The sequence below is a fragment of the Esox lucius genome, chromosome 14, assembly GCF_011004845.1.
Source record: "Esox lucius isolate fEsoLuc1 chromosome 14, fEsoLuc1.pri, whole genome shotgun sequence".
NCBI classification, from domain to species: Eukaryota; Metazoa; Chordata; class Actinopteri; order Esociformes; family Esocidae; genus Esox; species Esox lucius.
In genome coordinates this window covers 9,690,659-9,710,984 of record NC_047582.1, presented here as the reverse complement: position 1 = coordinate 9,710,984, position 20,326 = coordinate 9,690,659, and the positions used below count along the sequence as shown (strand labels likewise).

The window sequence follows — 20,326 nt, the reverse complement described above, 5'->3', positions numbered from 1 at the left end:
TAAGAAAGCATGATACAGTTTAGTCAATACATTATTTTTACTGTCAACAGTATACAATACATCAAATACTGCCTGGCAATGTACTGCCTAACTTAGGGTGACCACAATCTTTATTGTGCGGGACATTTGACATTTGGTGTATTTTCCTGTGTTCCTCAATGAAACTATATCCCCCTGCATTTTATCAACACATTTAATAAACACCAATATTTTACAAAGATTTTCTTCAGTCCAACTAGTATGTGCTGTCATGTTGCACTTAATGACAGCCCATACAGTACAAATAATGGTACTGGAGATGTTTAAGGGAGCATATGTCAAATGTATGTATTGTTTCCATAATATCCATAATTTATCCGTAGTGATAGAGGGAGCTGCACTCTCTCCATCAGCCAATATGAATAGTGGCCGACAGGAAACCAAACCCCTAGACAATTTCCTGGTTTTTATTTTTTATTTCCTGGTTTTTAAAATTCTACACAGTTCACAACATTTCTGTTCAAGTGAGTAAACATGCCCTGAATAGTGTAGTGATCACTGTGCCATCTAATTCATTGTCATTATTTATTTTTCACACTGACCAAATGTGAAAGTAACTTTCCAGCGTTAGTGCGCTGCAGTTGGTTTGAATCGGTTTGACTGCCAACTATTATTGCTGTAATTCAGCAATATTCCGCAAGAAGGGAGAAAATTAAGGATATGTCCTTCACGTGCTGAAAACGGATTCCTCGCCCAAGATCAAACGTAGGCCAATATTGGTAATTTCAAGGTATACGTACATTTTTGACCGCCTAATTTGTAAGATATGTGACGCTTGGTTAGGGCACAGTCTCTGCTAGGGGAAGCTGTGAGCTCATGTAGTCAGGATAGCTTTTTGGAAGTGTTGTGGTCAAGGATGGTGAGTAGACAGAAACATCTCCAACCATATCAGTGGCTGCAAATTCAAATCCATGGACATTTTATTAATCTTAAACCCTTTACTGTGATACCTTAACCCTAATTAGTAGCGTATTGGAATGTAGGCGACCCTAACAATGTAAATGTCATGCAAATTTAAGAACACTAATTACATATTCCGCTGAGATCAAGTTGGTCATGTCATATTGTCAATTACAAAAACATTTGAATTATCATTTAGGATGAATTCCAGCTGTACATGGAAAAGGAGGCAAATCTAAATATCAGTAACATATACTATGTGGTTTCTCGTTTCGACATCACAAAAAGTTGCACAAGGCAGAGGGAGTTATGTGCGATTCAATTAGCTCCTTCAGTGTAGGAGTGTTTGTGTGTGTATTCACGTCATTATACTTGTGAGAACCTGAAGTCCTCTCAAACATGGTAATCCATGGTAAATCAGGCTAAGTAAATACATATTGCCAGACTTAACATGGCAGTTTCTCACTGGTATGCTTGATTTACGGTTAGAATTCAGGTTTGTGGTTTGGTTTAGGATTAAGTAAGAAAGGGTTTTTAAAAGGTCCCTTCAAAGGACTTACAAGTATAATCCGTTTTTTCTATATATATTGGGACCTAAATGTTCCAAACTATAGTTAAAGCAGAAACATGACCAATGGGGACTTTACTTCCACATCAGGATGATTGAAATGTGGTCACCCTAGTGTTATCCCTACTCCTGCAGTTGTCATTGTCACAACCAGACTGTCTTGGTCTAATCCCTAATCTGTCCCCCTGTGCATCACTGTCAGTCAACATTTGATTAACAGCGTAGTGGTAGAATGGGCACAGCGGTATTACACCATTACAACAACTCAGAATTATAAGCCTTCATCATGGAGATACTCCTCAATCCCAGTTTACAACAATGTTTTTCCCATCCCCCAAGGTGGGCTGTGACTGGGAACGTTGGAATTGTTTGCATGGTGGTGGTGGATCACAAGAAACACTAAAAATACTTTAGGCTCCGAAATGTTGTGGGCCAAACCAGTTTTTTGAGCACCACAGAAACTGACCAATTTTTTTTTCTGAAACGTAACTCTCCATACGTATCATCCCACAGTGGGTTTCATAGCAGGTTGACTCTAGCCACTACTTGTTTACATCCTGTCACAGCATACTCCAGCTCCCCTACCGCTGGGTAGTACTCTATCTCCCCCGCCAGCCTTTCAATGTTGGTATGGTCTGGGTAGAACCCCTCCCTCGTCATCTCGTCCAGGAAGCACTCCACCACGTGGCTTTTCTCCAGGAGGGTCAGGGGTAAAAGTTCAGCTTCTGCCCACAGCGGGTGGACATTCTCCAGAGTGTTTCGCAACAGCGGGGTCAGCTCCTTGACCAGATTGCCGTAGGTCCCTGACGCGGACATCATGAAGTTACTGGATGAGTTGTAGAGCAGGTGCTTTGTTATGTGGGTGTGCCCGTGGTTGCTAAGGAACAGGTAGACAGCATTCATGTATTCGCTGGAGCGTTTGGAGTGCACCAGGTCCCTCAGCACATCAAGAAGTTCTGGGTAAAGATGCTCTGACTCGTCAAAGATGAACACCGGAATCTTCTCCTCCTCCTCCGCTTGCAGCACCATCTCCGACACTAAGATCGACAGTGCTCGGGAACAGCGCCACACGTCCTCCTCCAGGGGGCAGTGGTGCAACACATAATACTGGAGAACCAGGGCCTCCCCCACCACAGAACGGAAGTGTCCAGCCAGGAGTCGCCCTAAGTGACTCTTCCCCACGCCACTGGGCCCGTGTAAGGAAAGGACTAGCGGCTTACTGTGAACATAGGTAGAGAGGTAGTCTCTAAGCTGGGCTAACAGAGCATCCATCGCCCCCTGCTGCCCAAAGACCTCCCTACGCAGGGTCTTCTCTAATCCCTCGAGGTCGTACTTCAGGACGTGGTCATCGAGGTTCTCTATGGCATTATACACCTGGGTAGAGAGTGGAGGGAAAGAACACGATGACACATACTGACAGATGACGTGACAAAGTTGAACTTCTGTCAAACAAACCCACACATTAACTCCTTACCTGGAGGAAGAGGATGGTGCAGAGGAAGAAGAGGCAGTGCCTGGCTCGGCTGTGTTCCTTTATGACAGGGGCCCTGTACCCCCCTCCACTGGGAAACATGACCCGCCGTGACCTCTTCTTCTTTTTTTGCATGAGTGAGGAGGAGAAGGCCAAGGAGGAACTGGATGGGGTCAGACCCTCAAAGGTGAAGATTTTGGGGCTTGTACGAACAGGAGCCCCTGTTAGGGAACCAGCCCCAAACCCCAGTCCTCCTACTTCCAGTCCGGCCAATTCCAGCCGCCGTTTCTTCATGGCCTGGTACTTCTGTCTAATGCGATGCACAGCGCGCAAAGAAGTCGAAAACTGGGAGAAACTCTGAGCACATGACCCAGACGCCCTGGGTTCAACCTCTCCTTCACTTTTTTCTTCTTTCTCTTCTACCGTCTCCCCATCCGCCTGGGACCCCAAGAGTCTGTCATAAACATCCTGGTCCTCCATCTGAGGAACAGATTATTCATTCAATTCAGGATTGTTTTTTTCTTTTTGTTGAAAGAAAAATATATTCTGCCAAGATGAACTAGCAAGAATAAATGTTAATGATTGACTAGCTTCTCTTAGATTCTTTGTTAAGATGCATTCAATATGCTTTCAATGGATGCTAATGTTTTACGTTATGGTTGTAGATACACTGTCGTTGTAAAATTAGATGGGGAAAATCAGGGGTGCAACTTCCTTCTTTGACATTATCTCAAAAACCAACTGTCTCTCCTTGAGCATATAATATCCAATCCTGCACATTGTCAGATATCTTCCTGTATGGAAGTACATAATACCATGGGAATGTATAGTAATTGTGTAAATATCTTTGGATAATATTGTTTTCCAAAGATCAGAGATTGCAGTTAGCTGTGTAATAATTTCAGGCGGCAAACAGACGTATCTTGGTGGGTGTATGTGTTTGCTACCATTGAGCCATTTCCTCTAGTCAGATTGGGTCAGATTGACAGATAAAGATTAGAGGAATTAGATATGTTTATAAACTTTGCAGTTGAGGCATGCATTGTGACTTTGTAGTGGTATTAAATGTTTTGTCACAATTTATTAATGAATATGAACAAATAACAAATTATAATGTTTTTGTAGTTTCTCAAAGACACTAAACAACCTTTTGCACGACATGTTATTTTTCAGTTTAGGCTTAAATATTCACCCTCAGCTCTGTAGCAAACGGTTAGTCTATGACTCAAAATTAGTCATCATTAGTCTGTTTTGACATTTTTTAAGTATGTTGTGATGTTAGACAAACAGAGCTTAAGAGAGAGAGCAAGAAGGAGGTCATTCAACTAATTGGCTCACCGACAGTAATGAAGTAACTGCGTCTTTCTGACACTTGTTTCTTCAGAAGATTATACTGCGTATATTCAAATATCTTTCCCAGGTGAGACTGAGTGGAAATGTATTGCAATTACAATCTGGCCTTTCCCAGGTGAAGCTTTGCTATCAACAGCCTGTTATCAACATGTTAAGACTCTACTCCATCAAACATATTGTTGACAGTTATGGACGGCTTGGGTCACGTTCTAAAAATAGGTCTAACACCACTACATTACCAATATCGATAACTGATAAAAATGTAACTCATTACTGCACATGAAGTGGACGCACAGTTTGTGTGACACGTCAGTTGGTTGTGGTGAACTTAATGTAGTAAATCATGTGAGCTAACTGTGCAGTCACAATACATTGTGTGTGTGTAATAGGGTACGTGTGTTTCGTCACCTAACCATCTGAATTATTTGCAGCATTGCTAGCAGCCAGAGGAAACGTCTGGTTACATAGTTTTGTCTCAACATTTTCTGTATCTGATAACTTCAAGAGCCTAGCTGGAGATAGGGTTAATGGATCACTAACGATCTGATCAAAATGACGAGAACATTTCAGACTCTTTATCGCTCAGCAATGGAACTCCACAGATTAGAACTCTCACGCCCACCCCTTCTCTACTCACCCTACACTAATGACTATATCTATTCCTCATTTGTAGATTTGCCCGATGAATTGACTTGGGCACAATTTCTCTGTTCCTCAAATCATAGTGTTGTGGCGGCCTTTGTGGTTGTCTTGACCAATCAGAGTACTGGATATTTCAGGACGGGCATAAGGCACACAGATCAAGCAGGGCTTTCCCCTTTCCTCCAGTAGAATAAGTAATGTGATGGTAACAACTCAAACACGACATGCCCAAGCAAAACATACAATGTAGCAGTCAGCCTTCTGTACACCTGAACACTAGCAATCTGAAATGCTGCATTGGATGGAAAACATTTGGTTCTTCAGACTGATTCTCTTGGCTACTACAGCAGCTTCAGCAATGGGTCTGGGAGAAAATGTGAATGGGATGAAATTTGTTTATTCAAACTTGGGATCTGGATAACATTGTATGCTTAATGATCACCATGTAAATGTAAAAACAAATACCCGAAAAGCAAGCTGGGTATCTTTCCAGTGAAATCCACCCCATGTCAGACTGGACCAATTTTGACCAAAAATAAGGGTCTTCATTTGGGCCAAATGTAGGCTGATCCAAACCGGACAATGGTGGATGTTCCCAAAAAGGTTGAAACAAGGGGTAGAAAAATATGAACCACAGAAAAATTATTTCCTAAAATACCCAGTCTTTTTACATTTTGTTATATCTACTCTTCAGGCTTGAGCTAATTGTAGTATCAAACTATACTTGAAAACAGAAATATTATTTCCAGCCTGTTGGGCCCTGTCTGGGGCCTTTCCTGGATAGGGCCACAGTGTCACTGGACCCCCCTGTCTCAGACCCAAGGTTTTACGCTGCTATATTAATGTGCCGGAGTAGGGTCAGTTCTCCTTCTCCACAGTAAATCCTTGTAAACCTAAGGAATGCACTCTCTAAATGTTCTTGTCTCCTGCTCTGTTCCAACCTAGGAGGACATCAGGTCTTGGCCCACAGCTCCCGAGTACCAGGCACCAAAGACTCGTTGCTGCCACTGTCCAAAGTTCTCCTGGCTGTGTTGCAGATCAAGACGATACCTGATGATTCCAGCTGCCAGTTTGTTAACCTTTTTTTTTAAAGCTATCTTAATGAACTGAAAAGCAAGTTGTTGGAGTCAATTGGAGTGAAACAAATCTAGCCGGCTAACTGACTGATCTCGCTTTGTAGTATACCCTTCAGTGCTTTCCCACTAAAGACAGCAAATCAAACATGAACGTATTAACCCATTTCCCGATAAACATCCCTAGCCTGACCTATGCCGGGAACTGTTGGTGAGAATAGTGACTGTACGTAGGCCTCGGGAACAATGGAATTACACACATTAGACATCCCACAGGAGCTGGACCATATGCAAATAAAACAATTAACCACAGTCTGCTACCAAAAGTCTCCACCAAGTATAACTAATCCGGCCAGGTAATTTACGTCAGAACTACCTCAGAACCTATTTTGAATAACTTCACTTCAGTGTGCCCTGCAGCTAAATGAGGTGATATAATCTTAACTTCACAAGTAGTGGCCTGAGAGAGCCACACATTCCACACATTCTAGAGCCTTTTTAATAATTTTTTCCCTGGTTGCTTTCTGTACGTCTTCTATTCCACTCTCTCAGACCGCAGCTTTCTACTGACATTTCCTTACGGGAAGGGTCCTGGCTGCTGTGTGCTAGATACACATGTGTGCACTTGTGCTGCGTGCATGAGCGCGCGCACGCGCGCGCACAGAAATATAAACCCGTTGAATATTTTCTCTAACTTGGGTAACGCAACAACAGAACTGAAGTTTGAGGCACGTATCTCAAACATACTAGATCTCCCTTCACATACCCTGCTTCCATTGTTATACACATCTACAATACCTTGCACTGTTGAAGTATTGAGTGTTTTCCAAACTTTTCTAACTGAGTGAAAGAATTAAGCGATAGTGTGAATTTGGCCAAACACCCAGAGACAGCTGCAAATACCTCCTCAGAAAACTGTAAGTAATGAAAGGAGAAAGAGTAGAGGGAGAGGAAGGACAAAGTATTCATAAAAGTTAAATGAAGAATACACATAAACTGTGCTTACCTTGAACGTATAGGTAATATTAAGCCTCCTACAGACTGATATTTTTTACCAGGCTCGCTCCATGAGTTCTACGGTTCAGAGCAATTGAGTAATAAGAACTCAAATACTGGATAGTGACTTCTAAAACTAGTTTTCTCTCTAACCCTACCCATCTCCAATTTTGTCCTTTGTTGACTCCTCCCCCTCCTTCCTCTTTACAAATTCTTTCCCCTCTTCCGGTTTTACATATCCTTTTATGTTGTTGAGATAAGAGTGAAAATCAGGAGAATAAGAGTGAAAGGAGAGGCCATGAGGAATGTTTTATAAGTCACGCACATAACTCTTGGCCTGTAGTCATGGATTACTTTGTTTAATTCATCTTTTTGTTGCTAGAGGACTTCTACTAGGCAGTGTGATAAATGTTTGCATATTTTGTCATTTGACTCACAGCAAATATGAGAGGAAACCCACAGTGGTGAAACTGATAAGGTTCTTTCACATAAGAACTATGTGAAGGTAATTATAGGGGCCTTTTTAACACAAGAGGTATTGGGTCTGAATGTGACGAGTGAGCCTTTCTAATTTTACATACATGTTAACATAAAGATTAAGGCATTTTGAAACAAGATCCGTGTGAACATGATGATTGGTAGTCAGGAAAAAACTACAAACATGATGAATTATATGAACTAGACAGCAGAAGCGGAGAGATGGAGAGAAGTTGGACATTTTACCTGTTGTTGTTTTGCATTTTTAAACCATGAGTATCAGTGGGTTTTTGTGAACTGCATTCACTATTGTTTACAAGGACAACATTTAACACATTTTGGTCTCTCCCTTCAGGTTTTTTCCACAACTGTTATTCAATGAGATGTAAAAGAATACAATAACTAAACATAATTTTACTTTCCTTATCCTGTAATTGTATTAATATTGCACTAGCTCCAGGTAACCCACCAGGATGTGGGTTACCAGGATGTGACTGTTTATGATTAACATTGACAAGTAAGACAATTTATGTCATGAATGAGTTATGTGTTTTTTTCTATTAATGAGTTTAGGCTTGGAGGGGACTTCTTGAAACAGGAAGAGGGTCAGTGTGTTGCGTCAATATTTCTGATATTGCACATCATTGTTGCAAGTAACCACTGAGCTAACATTTCTCATACTTTCATTTTCAGCAGTATTAATCGTAAGGATGAGACGTTATCTTCCCCTCTATCTTCTAAGCAAGTTGTATTTCTACTGTATCATTGTTCTCTTACAAACTTCCTATGACATACGGTACCAAAGGTCAAAGGTTTGGATGCAAATACCAATTCAAGTGAACTGATGTGGCCAGAGTCTTGACTGGTATTATACATAGACAAATAATGCTAACATAATATTTTTCTGCATTTCATAGTTATAGTAACTTACTAATCAACATGTGAAATTAGTAGAAGAAATCTGTTGAGACATAAATAAAAATAAATACAACCCATTCTGTTGTTATATAAGTGCAGACCTTGACAAACTAAATCACCAGTTCACATTTTCTTAAAATAGAAGTGTGGGTGATATAAATGTCACTTTAGAAGAGGCATTTCTAGTAAGTTTCCATTTTGACTATCAACAACACTATCCCTGAGTACAAATGGTAACAATTTATTTAGTGCTTTAACCAACAAGAAACTTAAAGTATTGCATTGCAAAAAACAGGCAGACACATGGTTGAACTTTCAGATGTGTACTGTATAGAGGGAAGGCCCTGGGGGTTGTTCTTCCCATGCACAAACTGGTATGTGGATGGAAACAGCAGTGAAACTCGGATTTGGAAAATGATAGTATGCTTAAATAACAATGGGCATGAATAAAACCCATACTGCAGCAGTACATGTGCACCAGAGACAGCAGCTTTGACAAGTACACCACCCTAAAAAAAAACACAAGTTTTTTTTAAACTAGTCTTCACACAGAAGTGTTGGAGAAAAAAAGGCGTGGGTGATAAAGTGTCGTTTTCAAAGAGGACTTTTTTTTAATACAAAGAATTCCAGTATGGAACACACTTAACTTGGCCGACTATACATAATGAGGTCAAACCTGAAAATTTAGTTTAAGGCTCTCTGAAATAATTAGCAGTTCAGTTGTTCTCATTTTAATGATAAAATATAATCAGGCTCAACTCGCTAAACAGCAAAATCCCAAACATAACGTTGATGCCAATCTCTGGTATTCCATTTTTTTTTGTATTGGTGGACCTCTCATCCAAAACATCAGCCAAAGAACCACGTTCAATTAGGTAACCGTACAGCTCTGATTCTGGTCAGTTTGAAATGAAACCTTTTAAGAACTTGACTTAAGTGATCTTCAGATGTCTGCGACATGTTAAATGATAATATAGGAAATGCAGAAACCAGATGATCACTGAGAATGACCGTTTTGACATTTGTGGTAAACTGATCAGACGTTTAATAAAACAGAGATGACTGAATGCTGGGAAACCAGCTCTAAGGTACCTCACAACGATCAAACATTGGCTTCATAACCACCATTTACCACAGTACATACACCGTACATACAAAAAGTAACTTATTTGAATTAGGAAATACCAGCAAATTTAAACAGGAGAGGTCTTTTTTTCCTTTTTGTGTTTAACTTGACCAACCAGTATGCTGCCCAGCCCCTCAATTTCTTGTTTCAATGAATCTCTCCTTTCAAGAAGTAAACAAGCAGGTTAACAAAAAGAAAGACTCTGGAGATTATCCATTTCATAGGAAATGGATAACATCTCTTCATTACTCAACAAAGAGGGGGCCCTGCATCTAAAGGACAAGAAGTTACTTTGCAAAGCACTAACACAGGCAGACATTCAATATTCACACGCACTCCAACACACACGCGCTTCAATAATGTCATTTTGGTGGGTCATTTCCGCCGGCATCCAACTTTACGTTCTGTCCTCACTTGCCCCTTTTCGAGCGGCCCCTACGCCCTCGGCCTGTGGTGGCGGAAGGCCCTGGGGCTGCTGCGCCGATGTTGATTTGACCTTCCTGTATCTCAGTCCTGGTCTCCGGAGGAAGACCTTCGATCTGCTGCTGGGTCTCTAAATAAAACATGACATCTCTCAGCTGTTCCTGGAGCTCCGCAATCACACCATCCTTCCGCTCGCCTGGAAGAGATAAGGCTTTCCACCGTCAAGGACATACAACAGGAGAATCTCACTTGTATCTTTAATGATTTGTTACAGGAGGCTCCTTTTTTTTATTGCTAAATGGTGAAATGTAAAGTGCACTTAACTCCCAAATAGAGGAAATACACTCACCTAAAGGATTATTAGGAACACCATACTAATACTGTGTTTGACCCCCTTTTGCCTTCAGAACTGCCTTAATTCTACGTGGCATTGATTCAACAAGGAGCTGAAAGCATTCTTTAGAAATGTTGGCCCATATTGATAGGATAGCATCTTGCAGTTGATGGAGATGTGTGGGATGCACATCCAGGGCACGAAGCTCCCGTTCCACCACATCCCAAAGATGCTCTATTGGGTTGAGATCTGGTGACTGTGGGGGCCATTTCAGTACAGGGAACTCATTGTCATGTTCAAGAAACCAATTTGAAATGATTCGAGCTTTGTGACATGGTGCATTATCCTGCTGGAAGTAGCCATCAGAGGATGGGTACATGGTGGTCATAAAGGGACGGACATAGTCAGAAACAATGCTCAGGTAGGCCGTGGCATTTAAACAATGCCCAATTGGCACTAAGGGGCATAAAGTGTGCCAAGAAAACATCCCCCACACCATTACACCACCACCACTAGCTTCCACAGTGGTAACAAGGCATGATGGATCCATGTTCTCATTCTGTTTACGCCAAATTCTGACTCTACCATCTGAATGTCTCAACAGATATCGAGACACATCAGACCAGGCAACATTCTTCGTCTTCAACTGTCCAATTTTGGGGAGCTTGTGCAAATTGTAGCCTCTTTTTCCGATTTGTAGTGGAGATGAGTGGTACCCGGTGGGGTCTTCTGCTGTTGTAGCCCATCCGCCTCAAGGTTGTGCGTGTTGTGGCTTCACAAATGCTTTGCTGCATACCTAGGTTGTAACGAGTGGTTATTTCAGTCAAAGTTGCTCTTCTATCAGCTTGAATCAGTCGGCCCATTCTCCTCTGACCTCTAGCATCAACAAGGCATTTTCGCCCACAGGACTGCCGCATACTGGATGTTTTTCCCTTTTCACACCATTCTTTGTAAACGCTAGAAATGGTTGTGCGTGAGAATCCCAGTAACTGAGCAGATTGTGAAATACTCAGACCGGCCCGTCTGGCACCAACAACCATGCCACGCTCAAAATTGCTTAAATCACCTTTCTTTCCCATTCATTCAATTTGGAGTTCAGGAGATTGTCTTGACCAGGACCACACCCCTAAATGCATTGAAGCAACTACCATGTGATTGGTTGATTAGATAATTGCATTAATGAGAAATTGAACAGGTGTTCCTAATAATCCTTTAGGTGAGTGTATGTTTCTGAATCCTCGTCTCACCTAAATATGGGTTTGAGTCCCTTTCTCCAACTTACCCATATCTCTCGCCTTACGCTCCTCTTCGGCCAGCTGGGCCTGTAGCTGAACCTGATTGGCTCTCAGGCAGCGGTTCATTTCCTGTTCCTCTTTCAGCTCCTGACCTAGTTTCATCACACGGGTGGACAACTGACCACACCTGCCGGGGGGGACAGGCACAGAGAAAAATATGAATGTAAACACATTACTACACCCACAGACAGATGGTGCCACGGACACACAGGCCCTCAATGACCAATATCCACCCCTCTCCCTCTTGATCCAGCAGATTCAACACACTCCACCGTGTCAGGCCGAGAGCAGTGCAAGAAGCTCCACTCACTTCTTGTCCGTGCTCTGTTTGTCCTTGGCCAGCTCTCCTAGCCGACGCTCCAGGTTATCACACCGCTCGATGGTCTCCTTAAACTTGGCTTTCATGTTGTTGATCTGAAGCACACAGAGCATGAGTGTACACACACCAAACGGATGTAAATGAGACAGTTGATGATAGACATATGATATTTCTATGGCAACTACAGACTCCTTTTCGAAAAAGGTGGGATGCTGTGTAAAATATGATAGAAAAACAGAATGAAACGATATGCAAATCATTTAAACCCTATATTCAATAGAAAATAATACAAAGGAAACATATCAAATGTTGAAACTGAGAAATGTTATTGTTTCTTTAAAAATATATGCCCACTTTGAATTTGATGCCAGCAACACATTTCAAAAAATTATCAGAAGCAACAAAAGACTGGAAAAGTAGTGTAATGCTAAAACAAAAACATCTCACACCTAATTAGGTTAATTGGCAACAGGTCAGTAACATGATTGGGTATTAAAAGAGCTTCCCAGTGAGGATGAGTCTTTCAGGTGTAAAGATGGGGTTCATCACTCTGAAAACTGTGCAGGCAAATAGTGCAACGATTTAAGAATCACGTTTCACAATGTAAAATTGCAAATACTTTGGGGATCTCATCATCTACAGTACATAATATCATTAAAAGATTCAGAGACTTCAGAGAAATCTCTGTATGTAAGGGACAAGGCCGAAAACCAATATTGGATGGCCGTGATCTTTGGACCCCAAGGCGACACTGCATTGAAAACAGACACGATTCTGTAGTGGAAATCACTGCATGGTCTCAGGAACACTTTAGAAAACCATTGTCTATGAACACAGTATGGCGCTGCATCCACAAATGCAAGTTAAATCTCTACCATGCAAAGAAGAAACAATACATAAACAAGATGCAGAAATGCAGCTGCCTTCTCTGGGCCCAAGCTCATTTAGACAGACTGAGGTGAAAACTGTCCTGTGGTCTGACAAATCAAAATCAGAAATTCTGTTTGTGAATCATGGACGCTGCTTCCTCTGGGCTCAAAAGGAGAGGGACCATCGTGCTTGTTATCAGCACACAGTTCAAAAGCCAGCATCTGTGATGGTATTGGGGGTACATTAGTGCACATGGCATGGGTGACTTGCACATCTGTGAAGGCACCATTAATGCTGAACAATATATACAGGTTTTGGAGCAACATATGCTGCCATCCAGACAACAATCTTTTTCAGGGAAAGTCTTGCTCATTACAGCAAGACAAGGCCAAACCACATTCTGCACATACTACAACAGCATGGCTCTGTAGTAAGAGTCCAGGTGCTAAACTGGCCTGCCTGCAGTCCGGACCTGTCACCATTGAAAACATTTGGTGCATTATGAAAGGAAAAATACGACAAAGACCCCAAACTGTTTAGCAGTTGAAATCCTATATCAAGCAACAATGGTAAATTATTTCACTTTCAGAACTACAGCAATTGGTCTCCTCAGTTCCCAAACGCTCACAGAGTATTGTTAAAAGAGGTGATGCAACACAGTTCCGTTTTTATTTGATTTTACGCAGCGTCCCAACTTTTTTAAAATGGGGTTATAGTTTTTTGTCATGAGATTTACCTGTGTAGCAAATCGAATTACTTTAATTCAAATGAAGTGGTCTTGCAAAGCTAGTATCTACTGATACAGCGCCACCATCTGGTCAATCTGACTAGTTAGGTAAATTACAGATCTAATTTAAATGGAAGTCATTTAGCGGACACTTATCCTTACAAACTTGCTGTAGTAACTGCAAAAGTTTTTATGTTGTTTCGCACTGGATCTCTATGAAAGACATGTAATTCACCCAAATTTCTTCTAAGTATTAATCCACCCCAAACCATACCTTGTGGTGTTGCAATCTGGATTAAAAATGTATTAAATGTACTAACACCACATGCCCAGCTGTTGAAGGTGCTAAACCTTTATTTTCAAATGTAGTAACACAAGGTTTATTCTATATCGGTAATTAATTGTTGAGATATTCTTTTTCTAACATCAGTGTTGTAATACATTTTGTTGGTCAGCGACTGAAAATCCCAATTAGATCTATTTTAGTTCCAGACAGACCTAGGAGGGTAGAAAAAAGCTACTTTGTTGAAAAGGCTAGACTTCCTGTTATCTTGCTTCTGTTTGCTCTTAATGTCCTTAATGTCCAAGCAGCTACCAAGTCACTGAGTCAGTGGTGCTGGGCAGCAGCTCAGAGACTCTGAAGGGAAAGGTGCTGGTATCATTAGCTACAAAAATGTGAGATTCCAGAAAATATACACTGCACAATTTTACGTGTCTTCTGGTCTATCAATGATTTATTTGTCATGCTTTCTGTGGACCTCAGGAAGAATAACTGCTGCTTCAGGAAAAAACGAATGTAGATTCAAATACACATAATAAATGCATATCAGTCTTTTTTGCGTAATAGACAATAGACAAGCGGTTCCTAGATTCCTAGCCTCTACCTCCTCAGCAGTGTCCTTCTCCAGGTGAACTATCTTGTTCTCCCAGTAAATGCGCTGGGACTCCAGTTGGCTTGTTAGCAGGTAAGAGTACTGAAAGAACAGAAAATGAATAATTAATAATGTCATCGTTCTTAGTGAGACAAATGTTGTTACATCTCTACATGCCCCACAAAGGAAAACGCTGTTAAAATTATTTGGTTTGTAGTAATTGCCAGGTATATTATCTGAATAACGTGGTATTTAGTTTCCTAACACATTCACAAGCCAGTTTATCAGAATATATCATGGAGTATCAGAATGGGCTGTCCGCTATTTTCATTATTTACATAGATTTGCTTTTGTAAGGCAGACCTATTCAACATAAGGTGTCACATCTTTCAACTTATTATAACACTTTAAACGTTAAGGTCAAATTATTACATTGGAATTAAAAACACACCAAACCAAACACATGGAGGTTAGGTTAGGACAGGGTGGAGCTTAGTGTTCAACAAGGAAATCATTCTAACATCTAATTTTAATTGTAAAATGGTTAAGGTTAGGGTAAAGGACAAGCACTAACCATGGTCAAATAGAACCTCCTCTGTTGACTCACCCAATCGTATGAATTCCTGCCTTCAGGGCAGAACTGCCTCCAAGACAAAGCCTGAGGAAGATAACTCCAATGTGTCACCCACACATACCTCTAGTTGCAGAGCATCTATCTTCTCCTCATGGCAGGTTTCTCCTTCACATCCATACTGCACCATCTTTCCATCAGTCTTACTGGCGACCAGCCTATGGACATAGTTATCTGTGGCAAAAACACACACACAAAAATCAGCCAAGCATCTTTGCAGATTTACACACAGGACTTTCTACAGTTCATATATACAGTCATGTAAAAAAGTACACTTCTTGTAAAGTTGTCATACACACACATATAGATACACACACACATATAGATACACACACACACACCTACTCATTCAAAGGTATTTATTTATTTTTTCCACAATGTAGAATAATAGTGAACATAAAAACTATGAAATAACACATGGAATCATCTAGGAACCAAAAAAGTGACAATACTACCAATGGTCAAGCATGGAGGTGACTGCATTTTGGGTTGTGGTTGTTTTGTTGCAACAGGGTTAACTTAGCCATCATTGAGTCAACAGTGAATTTCATATTTAACCAGAACATTACTGTGGACAATGTGAGCCCATCTGTCAGAAAGCTGAAACGAACATGCATCTTGTAACTGGATAATGATCCAAAAACAAACAAGCAAAGCTACAACAGAATGGCTCAAAAAGTAGAAATGGAGCATTATGGAATGACTGAGTCAAAGACCTAGTTTTATCAAAATGCTTTGTGGGGACTTGAAGAGGGCCATATATGCAAGAAAGCCCTTGAACATTACCCTGTTGAAACAGTACCATAAAGTAGAGTGGGAACAAATGTCTCCCAGTCGTGTGTAAGAGAATGATAGACAGTTACAGGAAACGGCTAACTGAAGTTATTTTAGCCAATTTAATCTAGGGATGTACTTTTTTCAAGCATAATGAAAATGCATGTCTGTTGATTTTCGATAAATAAATGATTGCATTTCTTAAAATTAGTTTACCTTTATCTGTCAGTTGTACTGAAATAAAGATTTCACATCCATACGTCCAAAGACCTACCTCCAGCATAGTCCCAGACACGATGGTTGGTCAGCTGCATGGCGTATGTGTGTTGGGTCTCTTCAAAGTGTTTGTAGGCATGCCGGCTGACATAGCGCCCACAGCCGATATGACCACAGATCAAACAGATCCACAGGTTCTGAGGGGAGACATTATGACCATTGTTATTAATGACAGCTGTACCTGTAGCTATGTTCGCATGTACGACGGTTTTGTTGTGCAAGTGATGGGGTTTACCTCCTGTACTCCGCATTCAAAGCACTTGTTCTCCTCAACGGGTTCTGGCGTCTGACAGTAGCGGCACACAGGACATCTGAGACAGAAGGATCAATACACTCTAGTCAACACGGTCACGCACGCATGCACGCAAACCCCGACCCTACCTACTGTCCCAGAACAATTGTTCAAATGTGTCACAAAAGGAAGAAAGAGTGGCATGTGATGGTCATTCACTGGTCAGGGAGAGGAAGGATAGAGAAAGAGACATGTGGTCTAGTTGTCCAATCAGGTACGAAGTGTTTTGGGTTTCAGAATTCCCATTTGGAAAATGCGGTCATTCGGCCGGCAGGATTTTCATTCAACGGACATTTCAGAATCGAACTCCGCGTTCATACACATCGGGGCGTGTGGGCGATTAGGGAGTCCACCAGTGGTGCTCAGAACGATAGCCCACATTTTAATTCTAAAAGACCTACTGAGCAGAAATAGAGCAGACCTGTGATGTAGTGATACAATGAAGAACTATGTTCACCACTGTGTCTCCTCTGGCTCCATCCGCTGACTCACACCACTAATGTCACTGTCGTGCAGAGAAATAGGTCGACGGGGAAGGATGTTGGGCCACAGCATACGAAACTTCTGCCGACTTCACCAAACATTTCCTTGACACATCCCCGTTGCACCATTTAATGTAAACAGATGACAACAGTATTTACATTTACCAACTGCCAGCTAATGGAACCCCTGTTACTGAGCGTGTGTGTGCTGGGGTATACTCACGAGGCGTCCTCCCAGCGCTGCAGACATAGGCTGTGGAAGCTGTGGTTACAAAGTGTAGTAAGAACGCCGTTGACTGACTCATCCATCCTCTCCAGACACACGGTACACTTAGGAAGCTCCGTCAGCTCCATCACAGGGAGACTGGCGCCCTGGGGTTGGGGGAGGGGATCTGTTAAATGTTAATGCCTTTCCCAGAATGCCTGTGTCCCGAACCCTCTCCCTGGGCATACCAAACATGTAGGCTTTAACCCTAACCTGACACACCTGATTCAATTCATTGAAGGTTTGATGATAACTTGACTTATCCAATCAGGTGGGCTAGTGTGGGGTTGCAATTAAAATATGTGACGCCTGTAGGAGCCCGATGAGAGGTTATGGAAACTGCGGCCTGCTGCGGCTCAGACAGCTATTAGAGATACTGCAGGATTACAGCCTGTACACACCTGCTCAGACTTGATGACCTCGGCTCTTTCCACATAGACCAGCTGACAGACCGCATCCTCTATGGAGTTGAAAGTACGTCCGTTACACGCTGTATAGAAACTATCAGCATCAGCCTGGAGAAAAAAAGAAGAAAGGGAGAACAATAAAGGGAGAGAGAAAGAACGTGAGGTAGAACGAGAGATCCTGCCAATAATGTAGCAGCGGGCCTCTTACTCATCTTACCTGGCTGCTGAACTTGATAAGCACCATGTACTGGTTAGGGGTTGAGTCGCGTATGATCTTCATGTGCTCCATGACATCATAAAAAGGGGCCACAAACTTCATGAGGTCATGGCTGGTCATGGTGGAGGGAACGGTCAGGATGCACAACATGGCGCTACGACGCACATCCTCCGTCAATGATGTCATCTTGCTGCGACAGGGACAGCCAGGGAAAACCAAGTTGCCTCATTATGCCAGAGATATACCCACGTCTAGCCCTATGACTGAAACATCACCTAATGAAGAAGCCTGTGGGGTTCAGGCTCAGTGTTGCGCAAGGAAGTGGACACTCACTTGGTCTTGTACAGGTGCATGATTCCATGGACGATCTCCACTGAGGGGTTACCACTGAAGAAGGAGATCTGGTCTGGAAGCTGCTTGGAGGGCGAGTCCGGAGCCGTCTCTGTGCCTTCGGCGACGCCCACTGTACCGCACTCCTTAGCAGGCCCCTCATTGTTAGTGTCTTCAGTAGAGCTCCTCCTGCCTGGCTGACCCTCTGAAGGCTGGGCTCCTCCACCTTCCACCCCCTCCGCCCCCATCTGCTCAGCCTCTCCGTCTACGGGTGACAGGCACATCTTTGACTAGACGTTTCGATCCCTACAGTCTGACACCGATTCTATTTTCTTTAGTCAGTCATTAACGAATCTCAGTGGAATATGTAATAACAGGGGGCGGACTGATCCATAGGGATTGGGCGGTGCGGATGCGCGGTGACAGACTCCAGCGATTGAGTGTCAAGGTCAAATGTAATAAAACATTGGTTTTGACATTGTAATATCCTTCCGGTCATTGAGGGCTGCCAACCATTGTTTGCAGATGACGGTAATGTCCTATGTCTCACTCTCTTTTGCTAAGTGTGGTGTTGCAGATCTATGCTTCCGTAATAAACTAAAACAGTTGTGTGCTCTTAAATTGGTCACAAGCTGCCGCAACCTATAGTGATAGACAAACATAGCGACACAAAACTCACAGGGTCTCTATCTATACACCCTACACAACGCAATTCTTACCAAGGTGGTGTGTCTGTCTACACACCCTATATCTTACCAGGGTTGGGTGTCAAGGTCTCAATGACCATGTCTCCCATTGCTCTGCTTCCGATGTGCTGGTGTAGGACTGCTGCTCTCTCCAGCTCTGTCTTTCCTGTTAAAGAGAGCCTGGCAAAGCCCAGAGCTTTTTCCTGCAAGTCCTCTTCTGACATATTCTCAGCTACCACACAGAATGAAAGAAAAAGGTAGAGTGAGAGAGAAAGAGGGAGAATAGGCCAACACAATGTATCAACTTATGGACCAAAACAATACCTATAACCAACATCAGCCCCCTGTGAATGTGTGCTTATTATTCGCCTTCAATGCTGAGTCACTGAAGTTAGTTCCAGCAATCACCTGAGCAGGTCTCAGCTGCCCAGAGATGGTAGTGACATGCACTGATGTTGAAACTCAGGGAATAAGATTTTTTCTAGGCTTGCTGGCTGTCTATGTTATTATACGGTACTCCCGTGATGGGTGCGCAAACAGATAACACGTTACTCTTGACTAGTTTACTATTATCGTAACGTCTGACGTTCCGTAACTGCTGCTAGCAGAAGTAGCTAGTCAACTAGCAAGTTAATAACCCTGTAGTAATACAGAAATAAATACTCACCGGCCGTGTATTGGAAATCCCGTGGAGAGAGAGAGTGGTCTGCGAGCTCCAGACGGATAACTACCAGTGATACACTCATGTGTTATGAAAGAATGAAGATTCTTCTCGTCGAGAAAACAAAACAAAGACGGGTTGACAGCTTGATGATAGCAAACAAGCTGCTACTAACGTTAGCATTCACTGGAACTAGCTAAGTGCATGCAGAGGGACAAATGATGACGTTGAACGAAAAACAAAAATAAAGACATTCTAACTACTCCACACATGCAACATTTTTATATCACAACACCACATATCCATATGTCCATCAACTTATATAGAGTTGTTTCCAGAGTTCACCAGTTATCGATCAAACCCTTTGCAAATCTCTTCCGGGTTGCTAACGCTGACGTCATGGTGGAAAAATAAATGTGCCTAGGTCAGCTCGTAGCTTCATAAATTTGTATTTTTAAACAAAAACCTCGTTTTCTTATTTTCCAATTTAACTTTTTTTTTTTTGAAAAATCAAATACTCAACCAACAAAGAAGCACTTAAGATCATGAATATGTGTTTGTCCCTTAAGGTGTCAGTGTGTCAATGTATAGTCTACCAATTACGTATACTGTAATTGAAGTCTACTGTTGTACAGTGTTATATGTATTTTGCTAAAATTATATTTTTTACTTGTGCCTTTTATATCGCAATGCTATGTTACCTTTCTCAATAAATGAGAAATTATAGGAAAGACTTTTCTATTTTTCTTTATTTTCTCACTGTCCATTCAATTAGTCGTTCTCACCTAGCGCTGGCAGCTGTTATATGTTGTATGTCCCACTCAATTCTCACCTTGACGTTGACGGAAGAGGATTTATAAAAGGTATATTTAAAGTGGTCTGGCATAGATGGTCCAGACATC

General features: G+C 42.0%; 2 protein-coding genes across 2 annotated transcripts; both read right to left on the bottom strand.

The window, feature by feature from the left end:
• Positions 1-18: 18 nt before the first annotated feature.
• tor4aa (torsin family 4, member Aa) lies at positions 19-7,212 on the bottom strand. Its single transcript, XM_010905393.4, has 3 exons — positions 7,053-7,212; positions 2,982-3,458; positions 19-2,881 (listed from the first exon to the last, which is right to left on the bottom strand). The coding sequence occupies exons 2-3, from the start codon at positions 3,456-3,458 to the stop codon at positions 2,027-2,029; spliced, it is 1,332 nt and encodes a 443-aa protein (XP_010903695.2). The 5' UTR covers positions 7,053-7,212; the 3' UTR covers positions 19-2,026.
• Positions 7,213-9,025: 1,813 nt separating this feature from the next.
• On the bottom strand, positions 9,026-19,826 carry brap (BRCA1 associated protein). Its single transcript, XM_010905389.4, has 13 exons — positions 19,431-19,826; positions 18,834-18,995; positions 18,081-18,342; positions 17,748-17,937; positions 17,525-17,638; positions 17,082-17,230; positions 16,320-16,395; positions 16,083-16,221; positions 15,099-15,208; positions 14,416-14,505; positions 11,926-12,029; positions 11,603-11,742; positions 9,026-10,182 (listed from the first exon to the last, which is right to left on the bottom strand). The coding sequence occupies exons 1-13, from the start codon at positions 19,507-19,509 to the stop codon at positions 9,974-9,976; spliced, it is 1,824 nt and encodes a 607-aa protein (XP_010903691.1). The 5' UTR covers positions 19,510-19,826; the 3' UTR covers positions 9,026-9,973.
• Positions 19,827-20,326: the final 500 nt, after the last annotated feature.

What these genes read in the sequence shown, in the direction of transcription:
- brap (XM_010905389.4), bottom strand. Translation starts at nt 19,509, where the DNA reads ATGAGTGTATCACTGGTAGTTATCCGTCTGGAGCTCGCAGACCACTCT. An exon ending in TTGAATGCGGAGTACAGGAG is followed by an intron (nt 16,222 to 16,319) that starts GTAAACCCCATC and finishes GTCTCCCCTCAG; the next exon opens with AACCTGTGGATCTGTTTGAT. An exon ending in TGTCTGGGACTATGCTGGAG is followed by an intron (nt 15,209 to 16,082) that starts GTAGGTCTTTGG and finishes TTTTTGCCACAG; the next exon opens with ATAACTATGTCCATAGGCTG.
- tor4aa (XM_010905393.4), bottom strand. Translation starts at nt 3,458, where the DNA reads ATGGAGGACCAGGATGTTTATGACAGACTCTTGGGGTCCCAGGCGGAT. An exon ending in GCACCATCCTCTTCCTCCAG is followed by an intron (nt 2,882 to 2,981) that starts GTAAGGAGTTAA and finishes CTCTCTACCCAG; the next exon opens with GTGTATAATGCCATAGAGAA.